Consider the following 21,367-nt stretch of genomic DNA (forward strand, 5'->3'; position numbering starts at 1 on the left):
ACTTTCATAACATAATATTCAATAAGTAAATAAATAACAGTAATACAAAAGTTGTTTGTGCGTGTACAACAAAATGCTGGGTTGTTCGAACCCAACTGCTGGGTTGCAGCCATTGGGCCACTTAGTTGGGTTGTTTTCTTTTTAAAAAACTGCTGGTTATTGATGCTGGGTTATTGAGATATGACCCAGCGGGTCAGCTCAGAAGACTGGAGTCATGGCTTTGTCGGGGCGTGGCATTCAGATAGTTATTTTTGGCCACCCGTGAGAGTAAATGTCATTCTGGTTCATGTGTTCTGTTGTATTGTTATCACATGTTAAGGTTAAACACAGACACTTTTGTAGCTTTAATGATGCTTACACAAGTATGTGAGTTCCGCAAGAGCTTATGCTAAAATATGGGATATCTCAATGTTGGGATATGTATATAATAATGTTATATTCAAATATGTAATGTGCAAAGAAATTAGCAGTGTACAAACTTAACATGATTAACAGGAATGACCTTTACTCTTACAGGTGGCCAAAAATCATTATTTGAAAGCCACGCCCCCAATAGGCCATGCCTCATGAAAATAACCTATGGATTACATTTTTTTTTTTTTTAATAACTTTTACTAGGATTAGATGTCAGTAATTGTGAAAAACTGAGTTGAATGTATTTGGCTAAGGTGTATGTAAACTTCCGACTTCAACTGTATGTATACGTCGTAACCCTGCTAGTTAAGCATTACATCATGACAAACTCACCGACTTTTGATTTCAGTCTTTTATTGTCTTACAATACAGCATGCAATTAGTCAGTCATGAGGTTTATTTTGGTGTGTAAGAGTATGTGTTTTAGTGAAAAGGCCACACAAAATAATATAATAATTTCAGAATTGGTTAAAACTAAGTTGGTGTTAAATTAGTCGTTTTTTTAGGTCAGTGTCCCCCGTTTTAGAGCTCCAGCTCAAATTTGACGTCAATCTCGGCCTTGTAAGGTTCCAGCAGAGGACGTACCTCCTCAGAGAGAAACCTCGCCACCTGAGAGGGAGACAGTATTATGAGTTTGGATGCGTCAACTATAAGCGCATGGAGAAAATCTGTATACTCTACTAAATACCAAAGAGCACACTGGTGATATTGATGCTCAGATTGAATGGATATTTTGCCACCATGAAATCTGTACCAAGTGTGCTGGAGATTATTTTCTGTTTAACTAAAGGTTAAACTAAAGATTTTACAATACTCTTGAGGCCAAGTTGTGAAAAACAAAGATAACGGGTAGTGGGGTGTTCTGTATAGTACCTGTTGGGGGGCGCGGCCGATGAAGGTCTTGGGGTCCAGGATGTTGTCAAGATGGCCCAGGATAGGGGCGAAGTAGGGGTCAGCCTGGACCCTGGCCAAGAGGTCATTGTCCCCCCCCTCCTGTTTCACCACGTTTGCAGCCTGCTGGGACAACACACGGATCTTCTCATGGCAGTCCTGGAGCAAGAACACAGGCAAGAGAAACTGTTACTGTGTGATTACACAAAAATATAAATACGCAACATGCAACCATTTCAAAGGTTTTGACTGGGAATATAGATAAGCATCTGTTGGTTACAGATACCTTTAAAAAAAAAGGTTGACTCATACAGCAGACATCTGTAAGGGTGTGTACCTGTCTGTTGCCTCCAGCCTTCACCATAGCCATGATGATGTTCTCTGTAGCCATGAAGGGAAGCTCATGACGGATGTGTCTCTCTATCACCTGAGAGCGCGAGAGAGGATGAGAGAAAGCGAGGGGGAAAGATGAAAATTATGATGAGAAAGGGATAGATTACATTAGGAGTGTAACGGTTCACCAAACCCAGGGTTCGGTACGTATTGCGGTTTTGGGGTCACGGTTCAGTTTCGGAAGAGCAGGACATTTTTTAAAAAGGCAACAGTTACTGTAGTTAATTTTAGTTTTGGCAAAATATGTCAAACTAACCCAGGAAAAGATCATGAGCCATATAATGTCGGGCCCAATAAAAATGTTTTTGTTTTTCCAGGTTTCTGTTTTCCCACTGTCAAAAACACTTTAAAAGAAAGAAAAAAAATGCACCAAGACATTTTAGGTCTGGCAAAAAAACAAATACATTTCATTTTTGGGTGAAGATAACCTTTCATTTAGGTGCACAAAGTATTGAGATAAACTTTTGTTATTGACCAAACACTTATTTTCCACCATAATTTGCAAATAAATTCATTAAAAAAATCCTACAATGTGATTTTCTGGATTTTTTCCCCCTCATTTTGTCTGTCATAGTTGAACTGTACCTATGATGAAAATTACAGGCCTCTCATCTTAAGTGGGAGAACTTGCACAATTGGTGGCTGACTAAATACTTTTTTGCCCCACTGTATATTTTTTAAATGAAATATTAAATGAATATAAGTATTCTAACACTTTACTCAGTACTTTGTTGAAGCACCTTTGGCAGTGACTAAAGCCTCAAGTCTTCTTGGGTATGACGCTACAAGCTTGGCATACCTGTATTTGGGGAGTTTCTCCCATTCTTTTCTGCAGATCATCTCAAGCTCTGTCAGGTTGGATGGGGAGAGTCTCTCCAGAGATGATCGATCAGGTTTAAGTTCAGGCTCTGGCTGGGCCCCTCAAGGACATTCAGAGACTCCCAAAGCCACTCCTGTGTTGTCTTGGCTGTGTGCTTAGGGTCGTTGCCCTGTTGGAATGTGAATCTTCGCCCCAGTCTGAGCTCCGGAGCAGGCTTTCATCAAGGATCGCACTGTACTCTGCGCCGTTACTTTTGCTCGATCCTGACTAGTCTTCCAGTCCCTGCCGCTGAAAAACATCCCAACAGCATGATGCTGCCACCACCATGGTTCAACGTAGGGATGGTTCCAGGTTTCCTCCAAAAGTGACATTTGTCATTCTGGCCAAAGAGTTCAATCTTGGTTTCATCAGACCAGAGAATCGTATTTCTCACGGTCTGAAAGTCTTTTGGTGCCTTTTGGCAAACTCCAAGCGGGCTGTCATGTGCCTTTTAATGAGGAGTGGCTTCCATCTGGCCACTGTACCATAAAGGCCTGATTGGTGGAGTGCTGCAGAGATGGTTGTCCTTTCCAAATCATGTCCAATCAATTGAATTTACCACAGATGGACCCCAATCAAGTTGTAGCAACATCAAGGATGATGAATGGAAATATGATGCACCAGAGTTCAATTACGAGTCTCATAGCAAAGGGTCTGAATGCTTGTGTAAATAAGGTGTTTTATTTTGTAACATGTTTTCGCTTTGTCATTATGGAGTATTGTGTGTAGATTTTTATTTATGCTAAGATGGATTTAGGCTGTAACGTAACAAAATGTGGAAAAAGTCAAATGGTCTGAATACTTTACGTTGTAGTTAACCTTTCACTGAGAAGGTTTTTGGGAAAGACTTTCCATCTACCAGAAGACAGCTGTCCTTAGCATCATTGTGTATAGCTATACACAGACAGGGGCATCCCGTGCCATTTCCTCTTCAGAAAGTTGAAGGAATACACTAATGACTTGTGCATTTTCTTCACGTCTTATCTTGGGCAAATTAATGCTCTAATAAGTTCAATACATTTTTGCTTCTACGTCAAAGTCAAAATGTTCCCTAAGTGGAGATTTAAACAATGGAGGAGCATCCCATTCTGAGATAGATATACACGCACACAGTTGAAGTCGGAAGTTTACATACACCTTAGCCAAATACATATAAAATCCGTTTCACAATTCCTGACATTTAATCCTAGTAAAAATTCCCTGTCTGAAGGCAGTTAGGATCACCACTTTATTGTAAGAATGTGAAGTCAGAAAAATAGTAGACAACGATTTACTTCAGCTTTTATTTATTTCATCACATTCCCAGTGGGTCAGAAGTTTACATGTTACCAAATACCAATTAAGTGTATTGGCTTTAAACTGTTTAACTTGGGTCAAAGATTCCAGGTAGCCTTCCACAAGCATCCCACAATAAATTGGGTGAATTTTGGCCCATTCCTCCTGACAGAGCTGGTGTACCCAGGTTTGTAGGCCTCCTGGCTCACACACACGCTTTTTCACTTCTGCCCACAAATTTTCTATAGGATTGAGGTCAGGGCTTTGTGATGGTCACTCCAATACCTTGACTTTCTTGTCCTTAAGCCATTTTGCCACAACTTTGAAAGTATGCTTGTGGTCATTGTCCATTTGGAAGACCCATTTGCGACCAAGCTTTAACTTACTGACCGATGTCTGGAGATGTTGCTTCAATATATCCACAATTTTCCTCTCTCATGATTTTGTGAAGTGCACCAGTTTTTTTCCTTCATCAGACCAGAGGACATTCCTCCAAAAAGTACAATCTTTGTCCCCATGTACAGTTGCAAACCATAGTCTGGCTTTTTTATGGCGGTTATGGAGCAGTGGCTTCTTCCTTGCTGAGCGGCCTTTCAGGTTATGTCGATATAGGACACGTTTTACTGTGGATATAGATACTTCTGTACCTGTTCCTCCAGCATCTTCACAAGGTCCTTTTCTGTTGTTCTGGGACTGATTTGCACTTTTTGCACCAAAGTATGTTCATCTCTAGGAGACAGAACACGTCTCCTTCCTGAGTGGTAAGACAGCTGCCTGGTCCCATGGTGTTTATACTTGCGTCATATTGTTTGTACAGATGAACGTGGTACCTTCAGGCATTTGGAAATGGTTCCCAAGGATGAACCAGACTTGTGGCGGCTTACACATTTTTCTTGGCTGATTTCATTTAGATTTTCCCATGATGTCAAGCAGAAGAGGCACAGAGTTTGATGGTAGGCCTTGAAATACAGCCACAGGTACACCTCCAATTGACTCATGTCAGAAGCTTCTAAAGCCATGGCATTATTTTCTGGACTTTCCAAGCTGTTTAAAGGCACAGTCAACTTAATGCATGTAAACTTCTGACTTCAACTGTGTGTGTGTGTGTGTGTGTGCTATATTCACTCAAAGTGCTGACCAAACAGAGGTCCCCGTACCGAATGGATCGGATACGAATGTGTACCGTTACACCCCTACATAACATCAAATCACATTTTATTGGTCACAAACACGGTTAGCAAATGTTAATGTAAGTGTAGCGAAAATCTTGTGCTTCTAGTTCCGACAGTGCAGAAATATCTAACAGTTCCCCAATCTAATACACAATCTAAGTAAAGGCATGGAATAAGAATATACAAATATATGGATGAGCAATGACAGAGCGGCATAAACAAAAAAAAGATGCAAAAGATGTATAAAATACAGTATATACATATGAGATGAGTAATGCAATATATGTAAACATTATTAAAGTGGCATTATTAAAGTGACTAGTGATCAATTTATTAAAGTAGCCCATGTCTGTATGTAGGCAGCAGCCTCTGTGTTAGTGATGGCTGTTTAACAGTCTGATGACCTGCAAGAGAGTGTGAGTTGAATGTTGTTCCTCTGTGTGCAGATATGCAGTTGTGTACTCATGAAATGACAAGGTTTAAAACGCTGGTGATAATACCTTGAGGACAATGGTAAAAATAAAAAAATTTAAACATCCCGGTTTATTGTGTTTTTATCCTCAATTTCTGTCTGGAGAAGCTTACTACATCTAATTATCTAAAAATAATTCAATGACTCTACCTTGGGGTAGACCACCAGACCTTCAGTGATGTTCTGCAGGGTGCTGAGGATGATGTCAGCAGTAAGGAAAGACTCAGGGAGAGAGATTCTCCTGTTGGCACTGTCATCTAGTGTTCTTTCCAGCCACTGGACAGAGGCGGTCTGGAGGGGATCAGCGAGCAGCGCTATCAGGTGGCGGGCCAGACTACAGCAACGCTCACAGCGCATTGGGTTCCTCTTGTAGGCCATGGCACTGGAGCCTAGTGGGGGAGAGGGGGAGAGACTTGTCAGTGGGACCCAGACAAGTAACAATGAGTTGGCATTTAGGAAACAACTTAAACTAGCTGTTTACTCTGAGTCATCAGGATGATTTACTGTTTGGTGCCTTAAATCAAAGTGAAATCTAGGGCCGAAACTCAATTGTATATTATTATTGTATATTATCCTCACATCCTTCGTCCACAGCTCCTTGTCAAAGCACAATTGGAGCAGAAGATCAGAGGTAAAGGATCTTCTGATCTTTTGCTCCAATCCGCTTTGAGAAAAATGCAAGGAGAGAGGAATCGAGAGTCACCCTCGTTTTGGGATTAGATTCCCCTATACCTGGGTAGGAAGTTGATCAATTTCCTTCTTATAACTCACCGATCTGCTCCTTCTCAAAAGGCTCCTCTATCTCTTTAAGGTTAGCCAGCAGGCGGATGTCAGTGCAGATCTGAGGAGGAGAGTATAATATTATTATTACCTGTGGGTCATTCAACTACTGTTAAAGACCACCAGGAGGCATTGTTTCGCCGTATATAGATTTGTGACTTAGGGCTGTAATGATGACAAACTGATTTCCACTAAAGTAAAATCTCATCTCGACCTTGTGGATGGTGGCTCCCATACTGGCCAGGTGAGAGAGGGAGTCAATGTCCACCTTACGACTGTAAGTCTGTCCGGTCACCATGTAGGCCCTGGGAGGAAAAATAAACAGGATTAGATAACATAAACCTAAAAATAAAAAAAAGTTGAGGGATCTGTTTGTACTAGGCTCAAATTACAAAACTTGTGGTAGATAGGAAACTCAAGACTGTTGACAAAAGTATAAATTAAACTCACTTTTTGAAGCCTGCCATCTCTGTGACCATTCTGTCTAGATCCTCCACCTTATTATGGTCCCCCTGGAAGAGCTGCAGGAAGCTGGCCTGGGTGCCTGTAGTACCCTTCACCCCCCGGAAACGCAGGTCTTCGCGGGCACGCTGAAGGTTCCGCATGTCCATGGCCAGGTCCTGGAGCCACAGACATGCTCTCTTACCCACTGTGGTCAACTGGGCCGGCCTGGTAGAGCGCGAGAGAGAGGTGGAGGAGAAATAAGATACAGAAAGGTGAGAAGAAAAGTTCAAATAAAATGTGGAGGGGAAAAAAAAAAAGTGAAGATTCAAATAAAAACAGAAAGATGAAGACAGAAATAAGCCAGAGATTAAAGTGCACTGAATATATCGCTTTAATCCTAGAGGAATATAAGAATATTTTGAAGATCCACAACTTAGAAGATGAGGACAGGAGAACTAAAAAGTCAATAGAGTACCAATGGTCAATAGGGAATTGTCAATGGAAATAATTGGTCTTTAGTTCAACAGCTGTTCAGAATCTCTGGAATGTCAGAGAGGTATGACGGCTGCGTGGTCCCATGGTGTTTACACTTGCGTACTATTGTATGTGCAGATGAACGTGGTACCTTCAGGCGTTTGGAAGTTGCTCCCAAGGATGAACCAGACTTGTGGAGGTCTACCATTGGCCTTGGCTGATTTATTTTGATTTTCCCATGATGTCAAGCAAGGAGGCACTGAGTTTCAAGGTAGGCCTTGACATACATCCACAGGTACACCTCCAATTGACTCAAATGATTTCAAGTGGCCTATCAGAAGCTTCTAAAGCCATGACATAATTTTATGGAATATTCCAAGCTGTTTAAAAGGCACAGTCAACTTAGCGTATGTAAACTTCTGACCCACTGGAATAGTGATACAGTGAATTATAAGTTAAATAATCTGTCTGTAAACAACTGTTGGAAAAATTACTTGTGTCATGCACAAAGTAGATGTCCTAACCGACTTGCCAAAACTATAGTTTGTTAACAAGAAATTTGTGGATTGGTTGAAAAATGAGTTAATGACTCCAACCTAAGTGTATGTAAACTTCCGACTTCACCTGTATCCACAATGGCACATATAGTCCATGAGCCAGGGGGGAGATTGGTCGGGCTCACTTGGGCTGACGATGTCTCATAGTGATTACCTTGAAAGTCTATAGTCACTCGAGTTAGAAATGTGTCAGTATGCAACAAGTTATATGCTCACATATACCCTTTAATTATATATCACTGGAAAGCTTAGATTCACAGATACCAATCAGTCAAAACATTTTGGATTTTCAGGTCACCATAACCTTGACCTTTGACTTCTAGGGTACATATCATAATTACCTATATAAATTGCTTTAAAATGAAACCCTGATACATGTGTATCTTTGTTTGACAAGTGGTTCTGAAAGGGTACTCCCAACAGTTAATAGGATAACATTGTATGGAATGTTAATCAGCTCACATCCATGACTTCACTGGTACATATCCATTTTACATGTTTGAAGAGAAAACGTTGCAGTTATTGATCATGACATCTTCAGAAATAAGCAATTCAGACAGATTTTTAGGCACATTCTTGCAGTTCTGTGAATTATCTTTATATCTGCACAGCTGGCTCAATTTGGTTGTGTACTCTACATGACTATGAGCATGTTATGATATTATTGGGCACGCTACAGTTACATTCATACAGGTATGATCGTGTGAAGTTGATACAATAAGATCCTATCGAGTTGCTTGGCGGCCATATAGGAAAAAGGTTTCTGTGGAGTTAATATGCAAATCCTGTGATGGCCCTGTATCTACAAATATTTTTTAAAAGGCCTGTTCTAGCAGTGTGTGTGTGAAATGTGGTGCCTCCATCATCAAAGTTTCAATCCAAAAACACATCTGCCCCACTACATGGAATTCTGTGGCTAAGCTTCCAACATTCTAATGTCTATGGCACAATATGGGCTATTTTTAAAAAACAATAGTTGTAGCTGGTGCTTTCAAAAGTTGGTTATATTATATATAATTTTAAAAGGTAACTTCAACTTCCTTTCAGAACCACTTGTCAAACAAAGATTAAAATGCATCAGGGGTTTCCTTTAAGTGATTTACACAGATATACCCTAGGGGTCAAAGGTCAAAGTTCTGTTGACCTGAACATTCCAAAAATATGTCTGATGGATAGCTGTGAAGCTAAGCTTTCCAATGATATGGGATTAAAGGCTATACGTGAACAATACATTGTTCAAAACTGACATTGTCATCGGGTAAAATCCCAATGGGGAAAATAAATGGGATGGAGGGATGAAATAAAGAGTGATAACACAGAGAACGCTACCATTGCTGCACTGCTATCACACATTTTCCAACTCTAGAGACACAAACCTTGAAGAAAATCACTGAGACATCGTTGGCCCATGTGAGCCCGACAGCCCAACTTTGAGGGTCATGCTCATGGACTAATAAAGACGTTCGAACCTCCTGGGGTGTTCATACTTACTGGTAATGTGTGAAACCCAGGGTGGGGAGACCAGCGTATTTTTCAGCAAAGTTTGACAGTCTGTCGATCACTCTGGCCAACTATAGAGACAGAATACTGTTTTTAGTTTACGGAAGTGATGAGGATATATAGGATCATACTTGTTCGACGTTCGCAGACATTTTCAACAAAGTTGCACATAACTACACTAAACTATCAGTATCTAGTGCTGCCCTGGCGGTAGTAGTATTAATCCTTCCTGGTCTAAAACAACTAATTTACCTTCGGCAGGAGAATGTCAAAACCGTCACGAAGCAGGATCAAATCCTGGGAGGGGGAAAAAAAGCAGGTATATCAGTCAATATGAATAAAAATCTCAGTCGTATATATACACCCATGAGAAACAAACATGACCATTAAGCACACTCATCCTAAAATAACGTGGTTGTCGGGCTTCTCTTACCGTGTTGTCTCCCACGTAACAGGAAGTGGCGCCCAGGTGGATGATGGGAGCAGCGGTGGGGCAGCAGTGGGCGAAAGTGTGGACGTGGGCCATGACATCGTGCCTCAGCTTGCTCTCCTCCTCCGCCGCCATGACAAAGTCGATGTCCTCAGCGTGGCTTTCCATCTCGGTCACCTGGGCGTCGGTGACGAGCAGGCCAAGAGCCTGGAGAAGGGAGGATAAGAAGAGGAGAGAGAGTTAGAAGGAGCAGACAAAGATCCTGGAGGTCAGCGGGGGAGGGGGCAAGAGAAGCAGAGACAGTTAGAGATGGTACTCTAGGGGTGTAGGGAAAGCACTGCAGCCTGTCATTGTAGCTGATACACTGGATGCATATCCCAGAGTAAGCGCTAGCTACTGTGGAAGGACCACTAGAGGGCAGGCTGGGCTCATGGATAGTAGCCCAACAAAGCATGGGAGACAAGGTAACCAGAGTCAATTAAGCACAGCTGACGGTACAAATGAGATACTCTCCTTCCCCTATAAAAGAGAGAATGGAACCAGCAGAGAGGGGGGAAAACTATCTCTGGAAGATGGCCACCGAGAGAGAGAAGCTGTGCTGAATGAACCACGAAGATGGTGACAAACCCGTGATTTATGTTTGTTGTAGTTTAAAGATTATCCTATTGTGTTCTTGTTTCATCTGGAGAAGAAGATGTGTGTTTTCCTTGCAGGATTTTTCATTGATTATGTTAGAATGTTTGTTGACAAAATACCCTCAATAGAGAACCGTGTTCAATCAGAAAAACCTACTCCTGACTCGTTTATTCCACCTTCCCGCTTTAGAGTGACGCCTAATTACTTGGTACGCTCACATTGGTGGAGGATGCGGGTATTAGGTGGACGAGTGACACAAGGATAAGTGAGTAAATTAATATTCTTCCAGAAGACCCGGAGGAACCATTCAAGAACGATGGATAACGCCCTACTACAACAATTGATCACGGCACAGCAGACAACCATAGAACTCCTGCAACAACAGCTGAGTCGACGAGAAGAACCTACAGTTAGGCCAAGAGCGGCTGCTCACGCCATCTTACCTCGTCTCTCCAAGGAGGATGATATTGAGGCCTTTCTCATGACCTTCGAAAGGACGGCCACCTTGGAAGAGTGGCCGCCCACAGAATGGGCTAGCGCATTAGCTCCTCTTTTGACCGGGGTGGCTCAGGAAGCCTATTTTGACCTGGATTCCCGCGAAGCTGCGGACTATGGGCGACTAAAAACCGAGATCCTGTCCCGGTACCAGCTGACTGCCAGAGATAGGGCTGTAAAGTTCCATCAATGGACCTATACAGCTGATCAACCCGTCCGTGCCCAGATCTTCGCCTTAATACGACTGACGAAACAGTGGCTAGAACCTGGAAAGGGAGTAGGACATGTGATAGAGACTCTCGTAGTGGACAAGATATTGAGAGAATTACCCAGTGACTTAAAAAGGGTTGTGGGGCAAGCCAACCCGTTGTCAGCCGACGACGACAGCCCAGGCGGTGGAAACATATCGGTCTACAGGGGAGTTGTTAAAAAGTGACAAGGAGGAACGGAAGGAGTCTTCCAATCCCGTACCACGACTCACCCCGGCGCGCCCGCCACCGAAACGTCCAAGCCCCCCCCGGAGGTGGGAGAAGTCAGCCACCACACAGCCGGGTCGGTGTTATAAGTGTCAGTCTCCCAACCATTATGCCCCACAATGTCCTAGCAAGGATGAGCCCATGGTCACGGAGTAGTCACTGCCTATCCCCACACATCCCGTTTTGAGGGGGCAGGATCAACACTGTTGGTTAGCAGAGATAGCCCCAGCCTCAGAGATTCCGGTGCGAGTTGAAGGACAAGATGTGGTAGCTATTCTCGACTCGGGAAGTATGGTTACGTTAGTAGAGGAGCGGATGGTGACCTCTGCCACACTGCTACCAGACAAAGTAGCCGTATCCTGTATCCATGGAGACACCCACTATTACCCCACTGTGAATCTGCCTATTCTCACTCCAAAAGGAAGGTGTACAGTCAGGGCAGGGAAAGTGCCATTATTGATCGGGAGAGACTGTCCCCTATATAAGGAGCTTCGGCAGATGACGTTATGCACGGGAAGAAGGGGGACAGGAAAGAAGAGAATCTCCAAGCCCGAGGTAGTAGTACTACAAGGAGACGTAGCCGAGTCCTCGTCCTCTACAGCAGAGGAAGAAATAGCGACCCAACGTTTACGACAGATATTCCAGGAAACCACCGATGAAGACACCTGTGAAGGGTTATACACAACGCAGGAAGGAAGGAGCAACCAGGCACTAAGGGATATATTTGAAGCTCCATCCGAGGAGGGAACCTGGAAGGGATTCTCCTCTGTCTCCCCTGATGGGGATGTGGAACAACCTCCACATCCCTCTACTGAGGTTGACCTGCCCCAGGAATTAAAGGGACAGTTCGGCACCTCGCAGCATAGAGACCCAGACCTAAGGGAGGCCATGAGGAAGGTGAAGGTGATCGACGGAAGGAACGTCGACGGATCAGGTGAGCCCCCTCTTCCTTACTATGCAATCAGGCGGGGTCTCTTATACTGGGTCGTACGACGAAGGGGGGAAAACCAGGAATTACTAATGGTGCCTAGACCATACAGGGATACAGTTCTACAGTTAGCCCATTCCCACGTCCTAGGAGGACACCTGGCACGAGACAAGACGATTGACAGAATCATGCAGAGATTCTATTGGCCCCGTGTCACCCGAGATGTGGCCAGGTATTGTAAGACGTGTGATCAATGTCAACGTACAGCCCCACGGCCACACCTACGTAACCCTTTGATTCCTCTCCCCATCATAGAGACTCCCTTTGAACGCATAGCTATGGACCTCGTAGGACCCTCCCAAAATCCGCCAGAGGACACGAGTACATCCTAGTGGTTATAGATTATGCTACCAAGTTCCCAGAGGCCATACCCCTACGTAACATGTCGTCAAAGGGAATTGCCAAGGAGTTATTCCTGATGTTCTCTCGTATGGGCCTTCCCAAGACTATCTTAACCGATCAAGGAACCCGTTCATGTCCCGGTTGATGAAGGACTTGTGTCGGTTATATCAGGTTCAACAGATATGTACAAGCATATTCCACCCTCAAACAGATGGATTGTGTGAACGCTTGAACAAAACAATTAAAAGCATGTTGAGAAGAGTGGTGTCCCGAGACGGGAAAAACTGGGACATGCTTCTCCCACACTTAATGTTTGCCCTGCGAGAAGTACCCCAGGCATCCACTGGATTCTCTCCGTTTGAATTGCTCTATGGCAGACCCTGTCGAGGAATCCTCGACTTAGCCAAGGAGACCTGGGAGACCCAACCATGCCCCTTTCGATCTACAATAGAACATGTTACCCTGATGAGAGACCGCCTGTCAGCAGTGTGGCCCATAGTCAAGGAGCATATGGAGAAGGCCCAAAGGACCCAAGGCCGGGCCTATGATAAATCTGCGACCCCCCGTGAGTTCACCGTGGGAGAGAAAGTGATGGTGCTTGTGCCCACAGCCGAACATCGCTTGCTGGCGCAGTGGAGGGGGCCCTACGAGGTAATGAAAAGGGTCTCACCGGTCAATTACCTCATCAAGCAACCTGACAGGAGGAAGAAGGTCCAACTCTATCACATAAACCTGCTGAAGACGTACCATGGACGAGAGGAGGAGGTGGCTTTGATGGCCCTGGAGGGCAAAGAAAAAAAAAAGGGCTCTACCAGAGGTGCGCCGTGGCCAAACTCTCCTACCGGAGCAGTCAAGACAGCTAGACAAGCTGATTATGAACTTTGGTCGAATATTCTCTCCATTCCCAGGACAAACAGATGTCCTGTTCCACCATATCCACACTGAACCCGGCAAGAAAGTGCATATCCGCCCTTACAGGATTCCTGAGGCTCGCCGAGTCATCGCTAAGAAAGAGGTGAGGGAGATGTTGAGGATGGGCGTGATCGAGCCCTCGACGAGCGAGTGGTCCAGTCCCATAGTCCTGGTCCCCAAAGCCGATGGTAGTATGAGACTCTGCAACGACTTTAGGGGCGTGAATGCCATCTCTACATTCGATGCGTACCCCATGCCCCGCGTGGATGAACTCTTGGAGCGCTTAGGAAAGGCCAAGTTCATCACTACCCTGGATTTGACGAAGGGATATTGGCAAGTGCCGGTGGCTCCGGAGGATCGCCCAAAGACTGCCTTCGCCACCCCAGAGGGGCTTTTCCAGTATGTGAGGATGCCCTTCGGACTGCACGGAGCTGCTGCAACCTTCCAATGCCTCATGGATGCCATTCTACGGCCCCATCAAGAGTATGCAGCGGCGTACATAGACGATGTGGTCATCCACAGCGAGGACTGGGATAGTCACCTCCTGCGATTACGGGCGGTGCTCGTGAGTTTGGAAGCCACAGGGTTGACAGCCAATCCAAATAAATGCTGCCTGGGCCTGTCCGAAGCGGAATACCTGGGGTATACCGTGGGGAATGGGAAAATACGCCCGCAGGCAGAGAAGACCAGGGCAATTCGTGACTGGCCTCGACCCCGGACCAAGCGAGACGTTCGGGCCTTCTTAGGGATAACAGGATATTATCGCCGTTTTATCCCGGGATATGCAACCATTGCCAACCCCCTCACAAACCTCATCAGGAAAAACCTGCCAAACCAGGTAGAGTGGAAAGAAGAGACGGAAGAGGCCTTTCAATTGTTAAAAGATGGCCTGTGTTCCGATCCCGTTCTACAGGCTCCGGACTTCTCACAAGAGTTCATTGTGCAGGTCGACGCCTCGGATACAGGGCTCGGAGCTGTACTAGCTCAGGGTGAAGGTGAAGCAGAGAAGCCGATTCTCTTCATTAGTAGGAAACTCAGCGATCGGGAACAGAGGTATGCGACCGTAGAGAAAGAGGCCTTAGCCATCAAGTGGGCCCTCGATTATCTCCGGTACTACCTACTGGGTCGGAGGTTTGCATTAGTTACTGACCATGCGCCCCTCACGTGGATGGCTGGTAAGAGAAACAATAACAGAATAGCCAGATGTTTTTTGTCTTTACAACCGTTCTCTTTCCATGTCATCCACAGGGCCGGATCGAGGAACGGGAATGCAGACGCGCTGTCCCGACGCGACCAAGACGGTGCGTCTGGCGCCCGACCCTCCGGTTCGGTCCTGGGGGGGAAGGTATGTGGAAGGACCACTAGAGGGCAGGCTGGGCTCATGGATAGTAGCCCAACAAAGCATGGGAGACAAGGTAACCAGAGTCAATTAAGCACAGCTGACGGTACTAATGAGATACTCTCCTTCCCCTATAAAAGAGAGAATGGAACCAGCAGAGAGGGGGAAAACTATCTCTGGAAGATGGCCACCGAGAGAGAGAAGCTGTGCTGAATGAACCACGAAGATGGTGACAAACCGGTGATTTATGTTTGTTGTAGTTTAAAGATTATCCTATTGTGTTCTTGTTTCATCTGGAGAAGATGTGTTTTTCCTTGGAGGATTTTTCATTGATTATGTTAGAATGTTTTTGTTGACAAAATACCCTCAATAGAGAACCGTGTTCAATCAGAAAAACCTACTCCTGACTCGTTTATTCCACCTTCCCGCTTTAGAGTGACGCCTAATTACTTGGTACGCTCACACTACTTTATCAAGTGTTCCCTGGATTTTATTAAGCCGAAACATCGTTGCAACATTGCAGCTTGTAGTAGTTGCACATTGTAGGCTCCTATGTAATAAAAAGTAAGCCAAGTGGGTCAATGGGACGTGAGGTGGAACGGTTCAGAAAGTGGGTCAACATTTTCCAATCACTTTCAAACAGATAGATAGATGCATTGTTGTTTTGCTCCATATCTCACAGAGTACTTTGGAAAACTATTCAAGCACAATCATCACGGTAGGTCTATTTAAAACCATTGAAAAATAGAATGTGGTGTTTGAGTAGAAGATCAGGAGGTTGACCCTGTGTTTATTAGAATAGCGAGTGACATTACTGGGCAGCGTCTCAACTCCCTCCCTACCCCTCCCCTTAACCGTAAGCAACAATGTTTTTTACTTGGCTCTGGATAGGTAGGCAGTGCAGTTTCCACCATATTGTATACAATTTACATATCTGCAAACATAGAAGAGCTACTTAGGGCCACGGAGAAGTGAGTAAAGAGAGTAGAGAGGTTAACGCTCAGGGGGTGTCTTATTACCCTGACATTTTGGCCTGGCTATTTTAGACAACCCCACCCCAACAGAAAAACACTGTAGCCCAAACTTGCTACTTGACATCTGACAAAACAAAGTTTTGTATGGGAACACTATGTACATTCCTTTTCATAAGGACACAAGTTTAAAGTATCTACTAACGAGTGTGAGAAGAGAGATTTCCAACACCCCCATGGACCTGTGCATGCGTGTGTGTCAGCTGAGCTGCTAAAAGGCTCCATAAGCAGAGATGACCAGTATTTAGGGAATGGGGAATACCTAGTCAGTCGTCCAACTGAAATGTGTCTTCCATATTTAACTCAACCCCTCTGAATCAGAGGTGCAGGGGGGCTGCCTTAAATCAACATACATGGCGCTCGGGGAACAGTGGGTTAACTGCCTTGCTCAGGGGCAGAACGACAGATTTTTACCTTGTCAGCTTGGGGATTCAATACTGGCCCAAAACTCTAACCACCGGGCTACCTGCCTAATTTATGTTATGTATTAAAAACACATTTTAATTACTTCAGAGTATTTTGAATTACACTGGGCTGAACTCCAATGTACTTCGTATTTTCAAAAAGAAAAATATTTTACCATAAAATGTTGTATAGTGGTTCACATTTTGTGGCTCCCCTTTCACCCTACATTGGAATCAGAAGTCTGATAGCACTATGGTGTGATAAAAGCATCTGCTAAATGAATTAAATATAAATGTACAATACCAGTCAAAAAGTTGACACCTACTCATTCAAGGGTTTTTCTTTATTTTTACTATTTTCTACACTGTAGAATAAGAGTGAAGACATCAAAACGATGCAATAACACATACAGAATTATATAGTAACCAAAAACACTTGACCAGGGCAGAAATTTTACAAACCGACTGGTTGGAAAGGTGGCATCCTATGAAGTTGAAAGTCCATGAACTCTACAGTATGGGCCAGTCTACTGCTAATGTTTGTCTATGGAGATTGCCACCCTGTGTGCTCGATTTTATACACCTGTCAAAGTGTGGCGCTGAAATAGCGAATCCACTAATCGGAAGGAGTATCCACATACTTTTGGCCATGTAGTGTTTATTTGCACACATATTGTTTATTTTGATACAAAATATAACGATCAATGTATCTGTATTTTGTCATTTCTGGCTATCCCTGCCTCTATATCCTTACCTTTTTGTAGTTAATTCCCCCTCCACTAACAGAACAGATGAGCTGATAGTAACGTTAATTACACACACACAGCGCCCCTGTAAATTAGAAGGGTTGTGGAAGTCATTTCTGTATTTAAGCTAATCAACAACAACAAAAATTGCTAGCATCCAGGCCGTGATTGGGAGTCCTATAGGGTGGAGCACAATTGGCCTCCGGGTTTGGCCGTAATTGTAAATAAGAATTTGTATTTAATTGACTTGCCAAGTAAAAAAAAAAAAAGTTTTTAAAAAATTGCCTAGTGTTTTGCTTTGCAACACTTTAGGTTTCAACGTCTGCACTTTTACTCATGTGGTCTAGCTAGACATATATCCAGTTTCCAAATAGTTTAGCCCAACAGCAGTGGAATATTGGAATTTGCAGTGTGGTCACGAGGCTGAAAAATATATGGAACCCAGACAGTTGGTAAAGTAAGTTACACCAGTCCAATGTTAACCAATCCTGGTCCTCGAGTACCCCCAACAGTACACAACTATGCAATGACGATCACAAGACACTGCATCCTACTAGAAAAAATAGCTTGTTTAGCTGCTGCCTACTATGGTTCGCATCTTCTCTCTTGGGAAGGCAAACAATCTGAACCTGTTCATTTACTGTAAGGTCCCCATATTTAGAGCAGGGAACTTGTTTGGAAAACAATAGCTAGCTAACGTTAGTTACTGAAATACAGACGAGGGCATGCATAACAGTTACATGTTCATCCCATGATGGCTAGCTAAGTTACTATAAAATACCTAACACCTTTTCCGCTTTGGCCAGGTAGATCCACAGTTTTCTCCACGTTGTGAATTTCTTCCTGTCACTGAAGTTGTAGGCCATTTCCTTGCTGGCATATCGAGACACCAGCGGCGAACGATACTTACTAAATTCGTCCATAACTAAAACTCGCTTATCACCAGCACGAGTGCAGTGCTGCCAACTAATTTTCAGGGGAAATTGCTAGAGGCAGGTCAATTTGTTGCTAAAAGTTGCTCAATTACGTTGTGATGTCATTACGTAATAACGTAAAACTGTGTCATTACGTAGAATACGCAACAAAGTTACTGAAATTGACTGGCCATCTCTGCAAAAAATATGATTGACATTTGTTAGTAAATATTTCTGTTTATTATCATATATTTGTATTTGTAAAAGTAATATAAACACAACATATTTTATATGATCACATTTTTATTTTGAAACACAACACATTGAATTATTAAACAATTACATTTTATGTATTTATTTTTTAACTACTAAGCCTACACATTCTGAACAATTATAGTTTTAAGCAGTGTATTGGTAGTTAGTTAACATGCTACCTAACTGCTCAACAATTATAGGTACAGGCTAATAACAAGGTATATATGCTATCTTATTGAACAAGCAACTTAACTCAGATAATGATGTGTGCGCTAGGCATCTCTCTCCAGCTCTCTCCAGGTTGTTGTGCTGTTTGGCTGGCTAGCTGCTCAATGGTTTCCTCCAGATGTTGCCACTGTTTTCACACACACTGCAGTACACACTGCCACCATCAGCTGTGTGTCTCCGCCAGTTCCAGAAAGTCCACTCCTTGCATACGTACCGTAAATATGATGAATCATAGGTTGGCAAGGAAATCCTCTTCATCTTCATAGTCACGGAGCTGGAACCAGCAGAAGAGGATGGAGTGGCCTTAAAGCTGTATGCTGCTATGCTGCCAAACTGCTGCAGAACTTCACTTCGAACCGCTGGGTTCTATGTCGAGACTCATGAAATTGCCTTTGTAACCGATATGAAATGGCTAGCTAGTTACCGGTGTGCGCTAGTAGTGTTTAAAATCGGCGATGTCACTCGCTCTGAGACCTTGAAGTAGTTTCCCTGCAAGAATCGGGGCTTTTGTGGAGCAATAGGTAACAATGCTTCAAGGCTGACTGTTGTCAATGTATACAGAGGGCCCCTGGTTAAAGCCCAGGTTGTGGTGAGGAGAGTGACTGAAGCAACACTGCTACACCTCTCAAGGGTGGGAAATATTTGAACATAATGACGAGATACCTACGTTCCCACCCTAACAATAGGACTCGTTGTCCACAGAGCGGAAAAGGCGGGCTGCTGACAAGCTCCCGTCCATTCCTCTATTTGTATTGGTGGATACATCTCATTATTGTAATACTTTTTTGAATAATGGATGTTGACATCAACCGCCTGTATTCATTGGAGAGAGATGCTAGGCTACTAGCCTCATGTCATGAAGAGCCGATATATAGTGTTTTCTTTCAAAGTTGCCATGATGTCACATGTCCTACTTATATCAGTACACTCGTAACAACCTAAGCATGATGAAACTTCTATTCGATTAAAATGACTACCCTCTCTGGCCTCACCTCCTCTACCCAGTATGGCCAGCAACTCAATTGTGTATATGGATAAATGATCCATTTCTCTTTTTGTCACTGCTACCTTAAACTCAGGAAACACTGAAAGCTGCACCTGGCCTCCCTGTTTTAGGGTCTGTGGCATAAGAATCAGAATTAGTTAGGTAACATAAACTCAGCAAAAAAAGAAATGTCCTCTCACTGTCAACTGCGTTCATTTTCAGCAAACTTAACAGGTATAAATATTTGTATGAACATAACAAGATTCAACAACTGAGATAAACTGAACAAGTTCCACAGACATGTTATCAACAGAAAGGCAATAATGTGTCCCTGAACAAAGGTGGGGTCAAAAGTAACAGTCAGTATCTGGTGTGGCCACCAGCTGCATTAAGTACTGCAGTGCAACTCCTCCTCATGGACTGCACCAGATTTGCCAGTACTTGCTGTGAGATGTTACCCCACACTTCCACCAAGGCACCTGCAAGTTCCCGGACATTTCTGGGGGGGAATGGCCCTAGCCCTCACTCTCTGATCCAACAGGTCCCAGACGTGCTCAAATGGATTGAGATCCGGGCTCTTCGCTGGCCATGGCAGAACACTGACATTCCTGTCTAGCAGGAAATCACGCACAGAACGAGCAATATTGCTGGTGGCAATGTCATGCTGGAGGTTCATGTCAGGATGAGCCTGCAGGAAGGGTACCACATGAGGGAGGTGGATGTCTTCCCTGTAACACACAGCATTGAGATTGCCCTTGAAGATTTACCAAATATGTCATGGTGCAGCTGCTGTCCAAAAATGTCACATGGAGAAGAACTGTTTTTTTTGCGACACTTCAGGGTGTCTGTATGGTATAAGATGAGACTCACCAGAGATACCTCAGTGGACTCACACAAAGAATGATAAAGACTTCTAGTGGCCAAAAGCCTGTTTTAGCATGGGCAGCACATAGAGAATGACAAAGAAAGCATCCCTATATCATTCTAATTATGGTATCTGTGAGCGCATGGGCAACGCCATTGAGGCAATCTCCATTTTGAAGTAGTCCATTTTCTTCTTCTACTACTTATATGAGTATGCAAACAAACTGAAAGGGTAAATACTGCCACCTGTTTCATGTTGTCTGAACAGGTATAAAGCTATAGGATTTTCCTGCAGGATGTTTTCTCAATAATACTTGTACATTATTATCATTCATCAAAATCTCTATAGTATTCCTATAGTGAGCTTGATTTTTTTTTGTCTATATTTTGGGGTATTTCTTCAAGCTGCTTACCATTCATGTCTTATCATCCATGTTCTTTTTTCAGTGAAGAACATTTTTGTTCATTGTCATACTTGTTGGTTCAGCTTGTTCTCCTTTTTCTGCTTATTATTTGTTATTTTATTTAACTAGGCAAGTCAGTTAAGAATAAATTCTTATTTACAATGATGGCCTAGGACCAGTGGGTTAACTGCCTTGTTCAGGGGCAGAACGACTGAATTTTACCTTGTCAACTTGGGGATTTGATCAAGCAACCTTTTGGTTACTGGCCCAACGCTCTAACCACTAGGCTACTTGCCACCTCAAAGCACCTACTTTTAAAATCAATGTTATGTAAATATTTCCATTGCCCATGTCACAAATAAAATGGTAGATCCAACATGTCTCAACTCCAATTGAATGGATTGAAGAGCAACTCCACACTTTACTTTACACTTCACTTTATGAGTCATGTTTTACTCATATAGTGTGGCTAATGGTAGGTAGCTGATGGTGGTAGAATTATTCCATTTAGATCACTTCAACAACGGCCTTTGTGTGACTATTCAAGCAGTCTACATCAGAGTCAACATGTCAGAGCACATTCTTAAATAGGAAGTAGCAAACATATACATGGAGATATTGTTCATGAATAGCACCAAAATACAATCATGCTACAGCACCCTCAGCACCCCTACTTCCACAGCTATG

The 21,367-nt window shown here is 43.5% G+C and overlaps 1 protein-coding gene across 2 annotated transcripts; it reads right to left on the reverse strand.

The window, feature by feature from the left end:
* Positions 1-751: 751 nt before the first annotated feature.
* On the reverse strand, positions 752-18,055 carry LOC118384369 (adenylosuccinate lyase-like). Of its 2 annotated transcripts, none has more exons than XM_035770839.2 (11): positions 17,819-18,055; positions 9,665-9,868; positions 9,484-9,528; positions 9,223-9,302; positions 6,707-6,925; positions 6,471-6,561; positions 6,248-6,317; positions 5,627-5,865; positions 1,643-1,732; positions 1,288-1,464; positions 752-1,023 (listed from the first exon to the last, which is right to left on the reverse strand). In XM_035770839.2, the coding sequence occupies exons 1-11, from the start codon at positions 17,951-17,953 to the stop codon at positions 937-939; spliced, it is 1,437 nt and encodes a 478-aa protein (XP_035626732.1). In that variant the 5' UTR covers positions 17,954-18,055; the 3' UTR covers positions 752-936. The 2 variants fall into 2 exon arrangements, with proteins under 2 accessions (XP_035626732.1, XP_052374529.1); XM_052518569.1 differs by having other exon boundaries at positions 17,812-17,952.
* Between the last annotated feature and the right edge of the window lie 3,312 nt (positions 18,056-21,367).

Source organism: Oncorhynchus keta, chromosome 5, assembly GCF_023373465.1.
Source record: "Oncorhynchus keta strain PuntledgeMale-10-30-2019 chromosome 5, Oket_V2, whole genome shotgun sequence".
NCBI classification, from domain to species: Eukaryota; Metazoa; Chordata; class Actinopteri; order Salmoniformes; family Salmonidae; genus Oncorhynchus; species Oncorhynchus keta.

Bases quoted from the DNA above. Each gene is read 5' to 3' on its own strand.
- LOC118384369 (XM_035770839.2), bottom strand. From the start codon at position 17,953: ATGGACGAATTTAGTAAGTATCGTTCGCCGCTGGTGTCTCGATATGCC. The intron at 1,465-1,642 runs GTACACACCCTT...TTCTTGCTCCAG, and splicing joins AGGCTGGAGGCAACAGACAG to GACTGCCATGAGAAGATCCG. The intron at 1,024-1,287 runs GTACTATACAGA...TCTCCCTCTCAG, and splicing joins TCGGCCGCGCCCCCCAACAG to GTGGCGAGGTTTCTCTCTGA.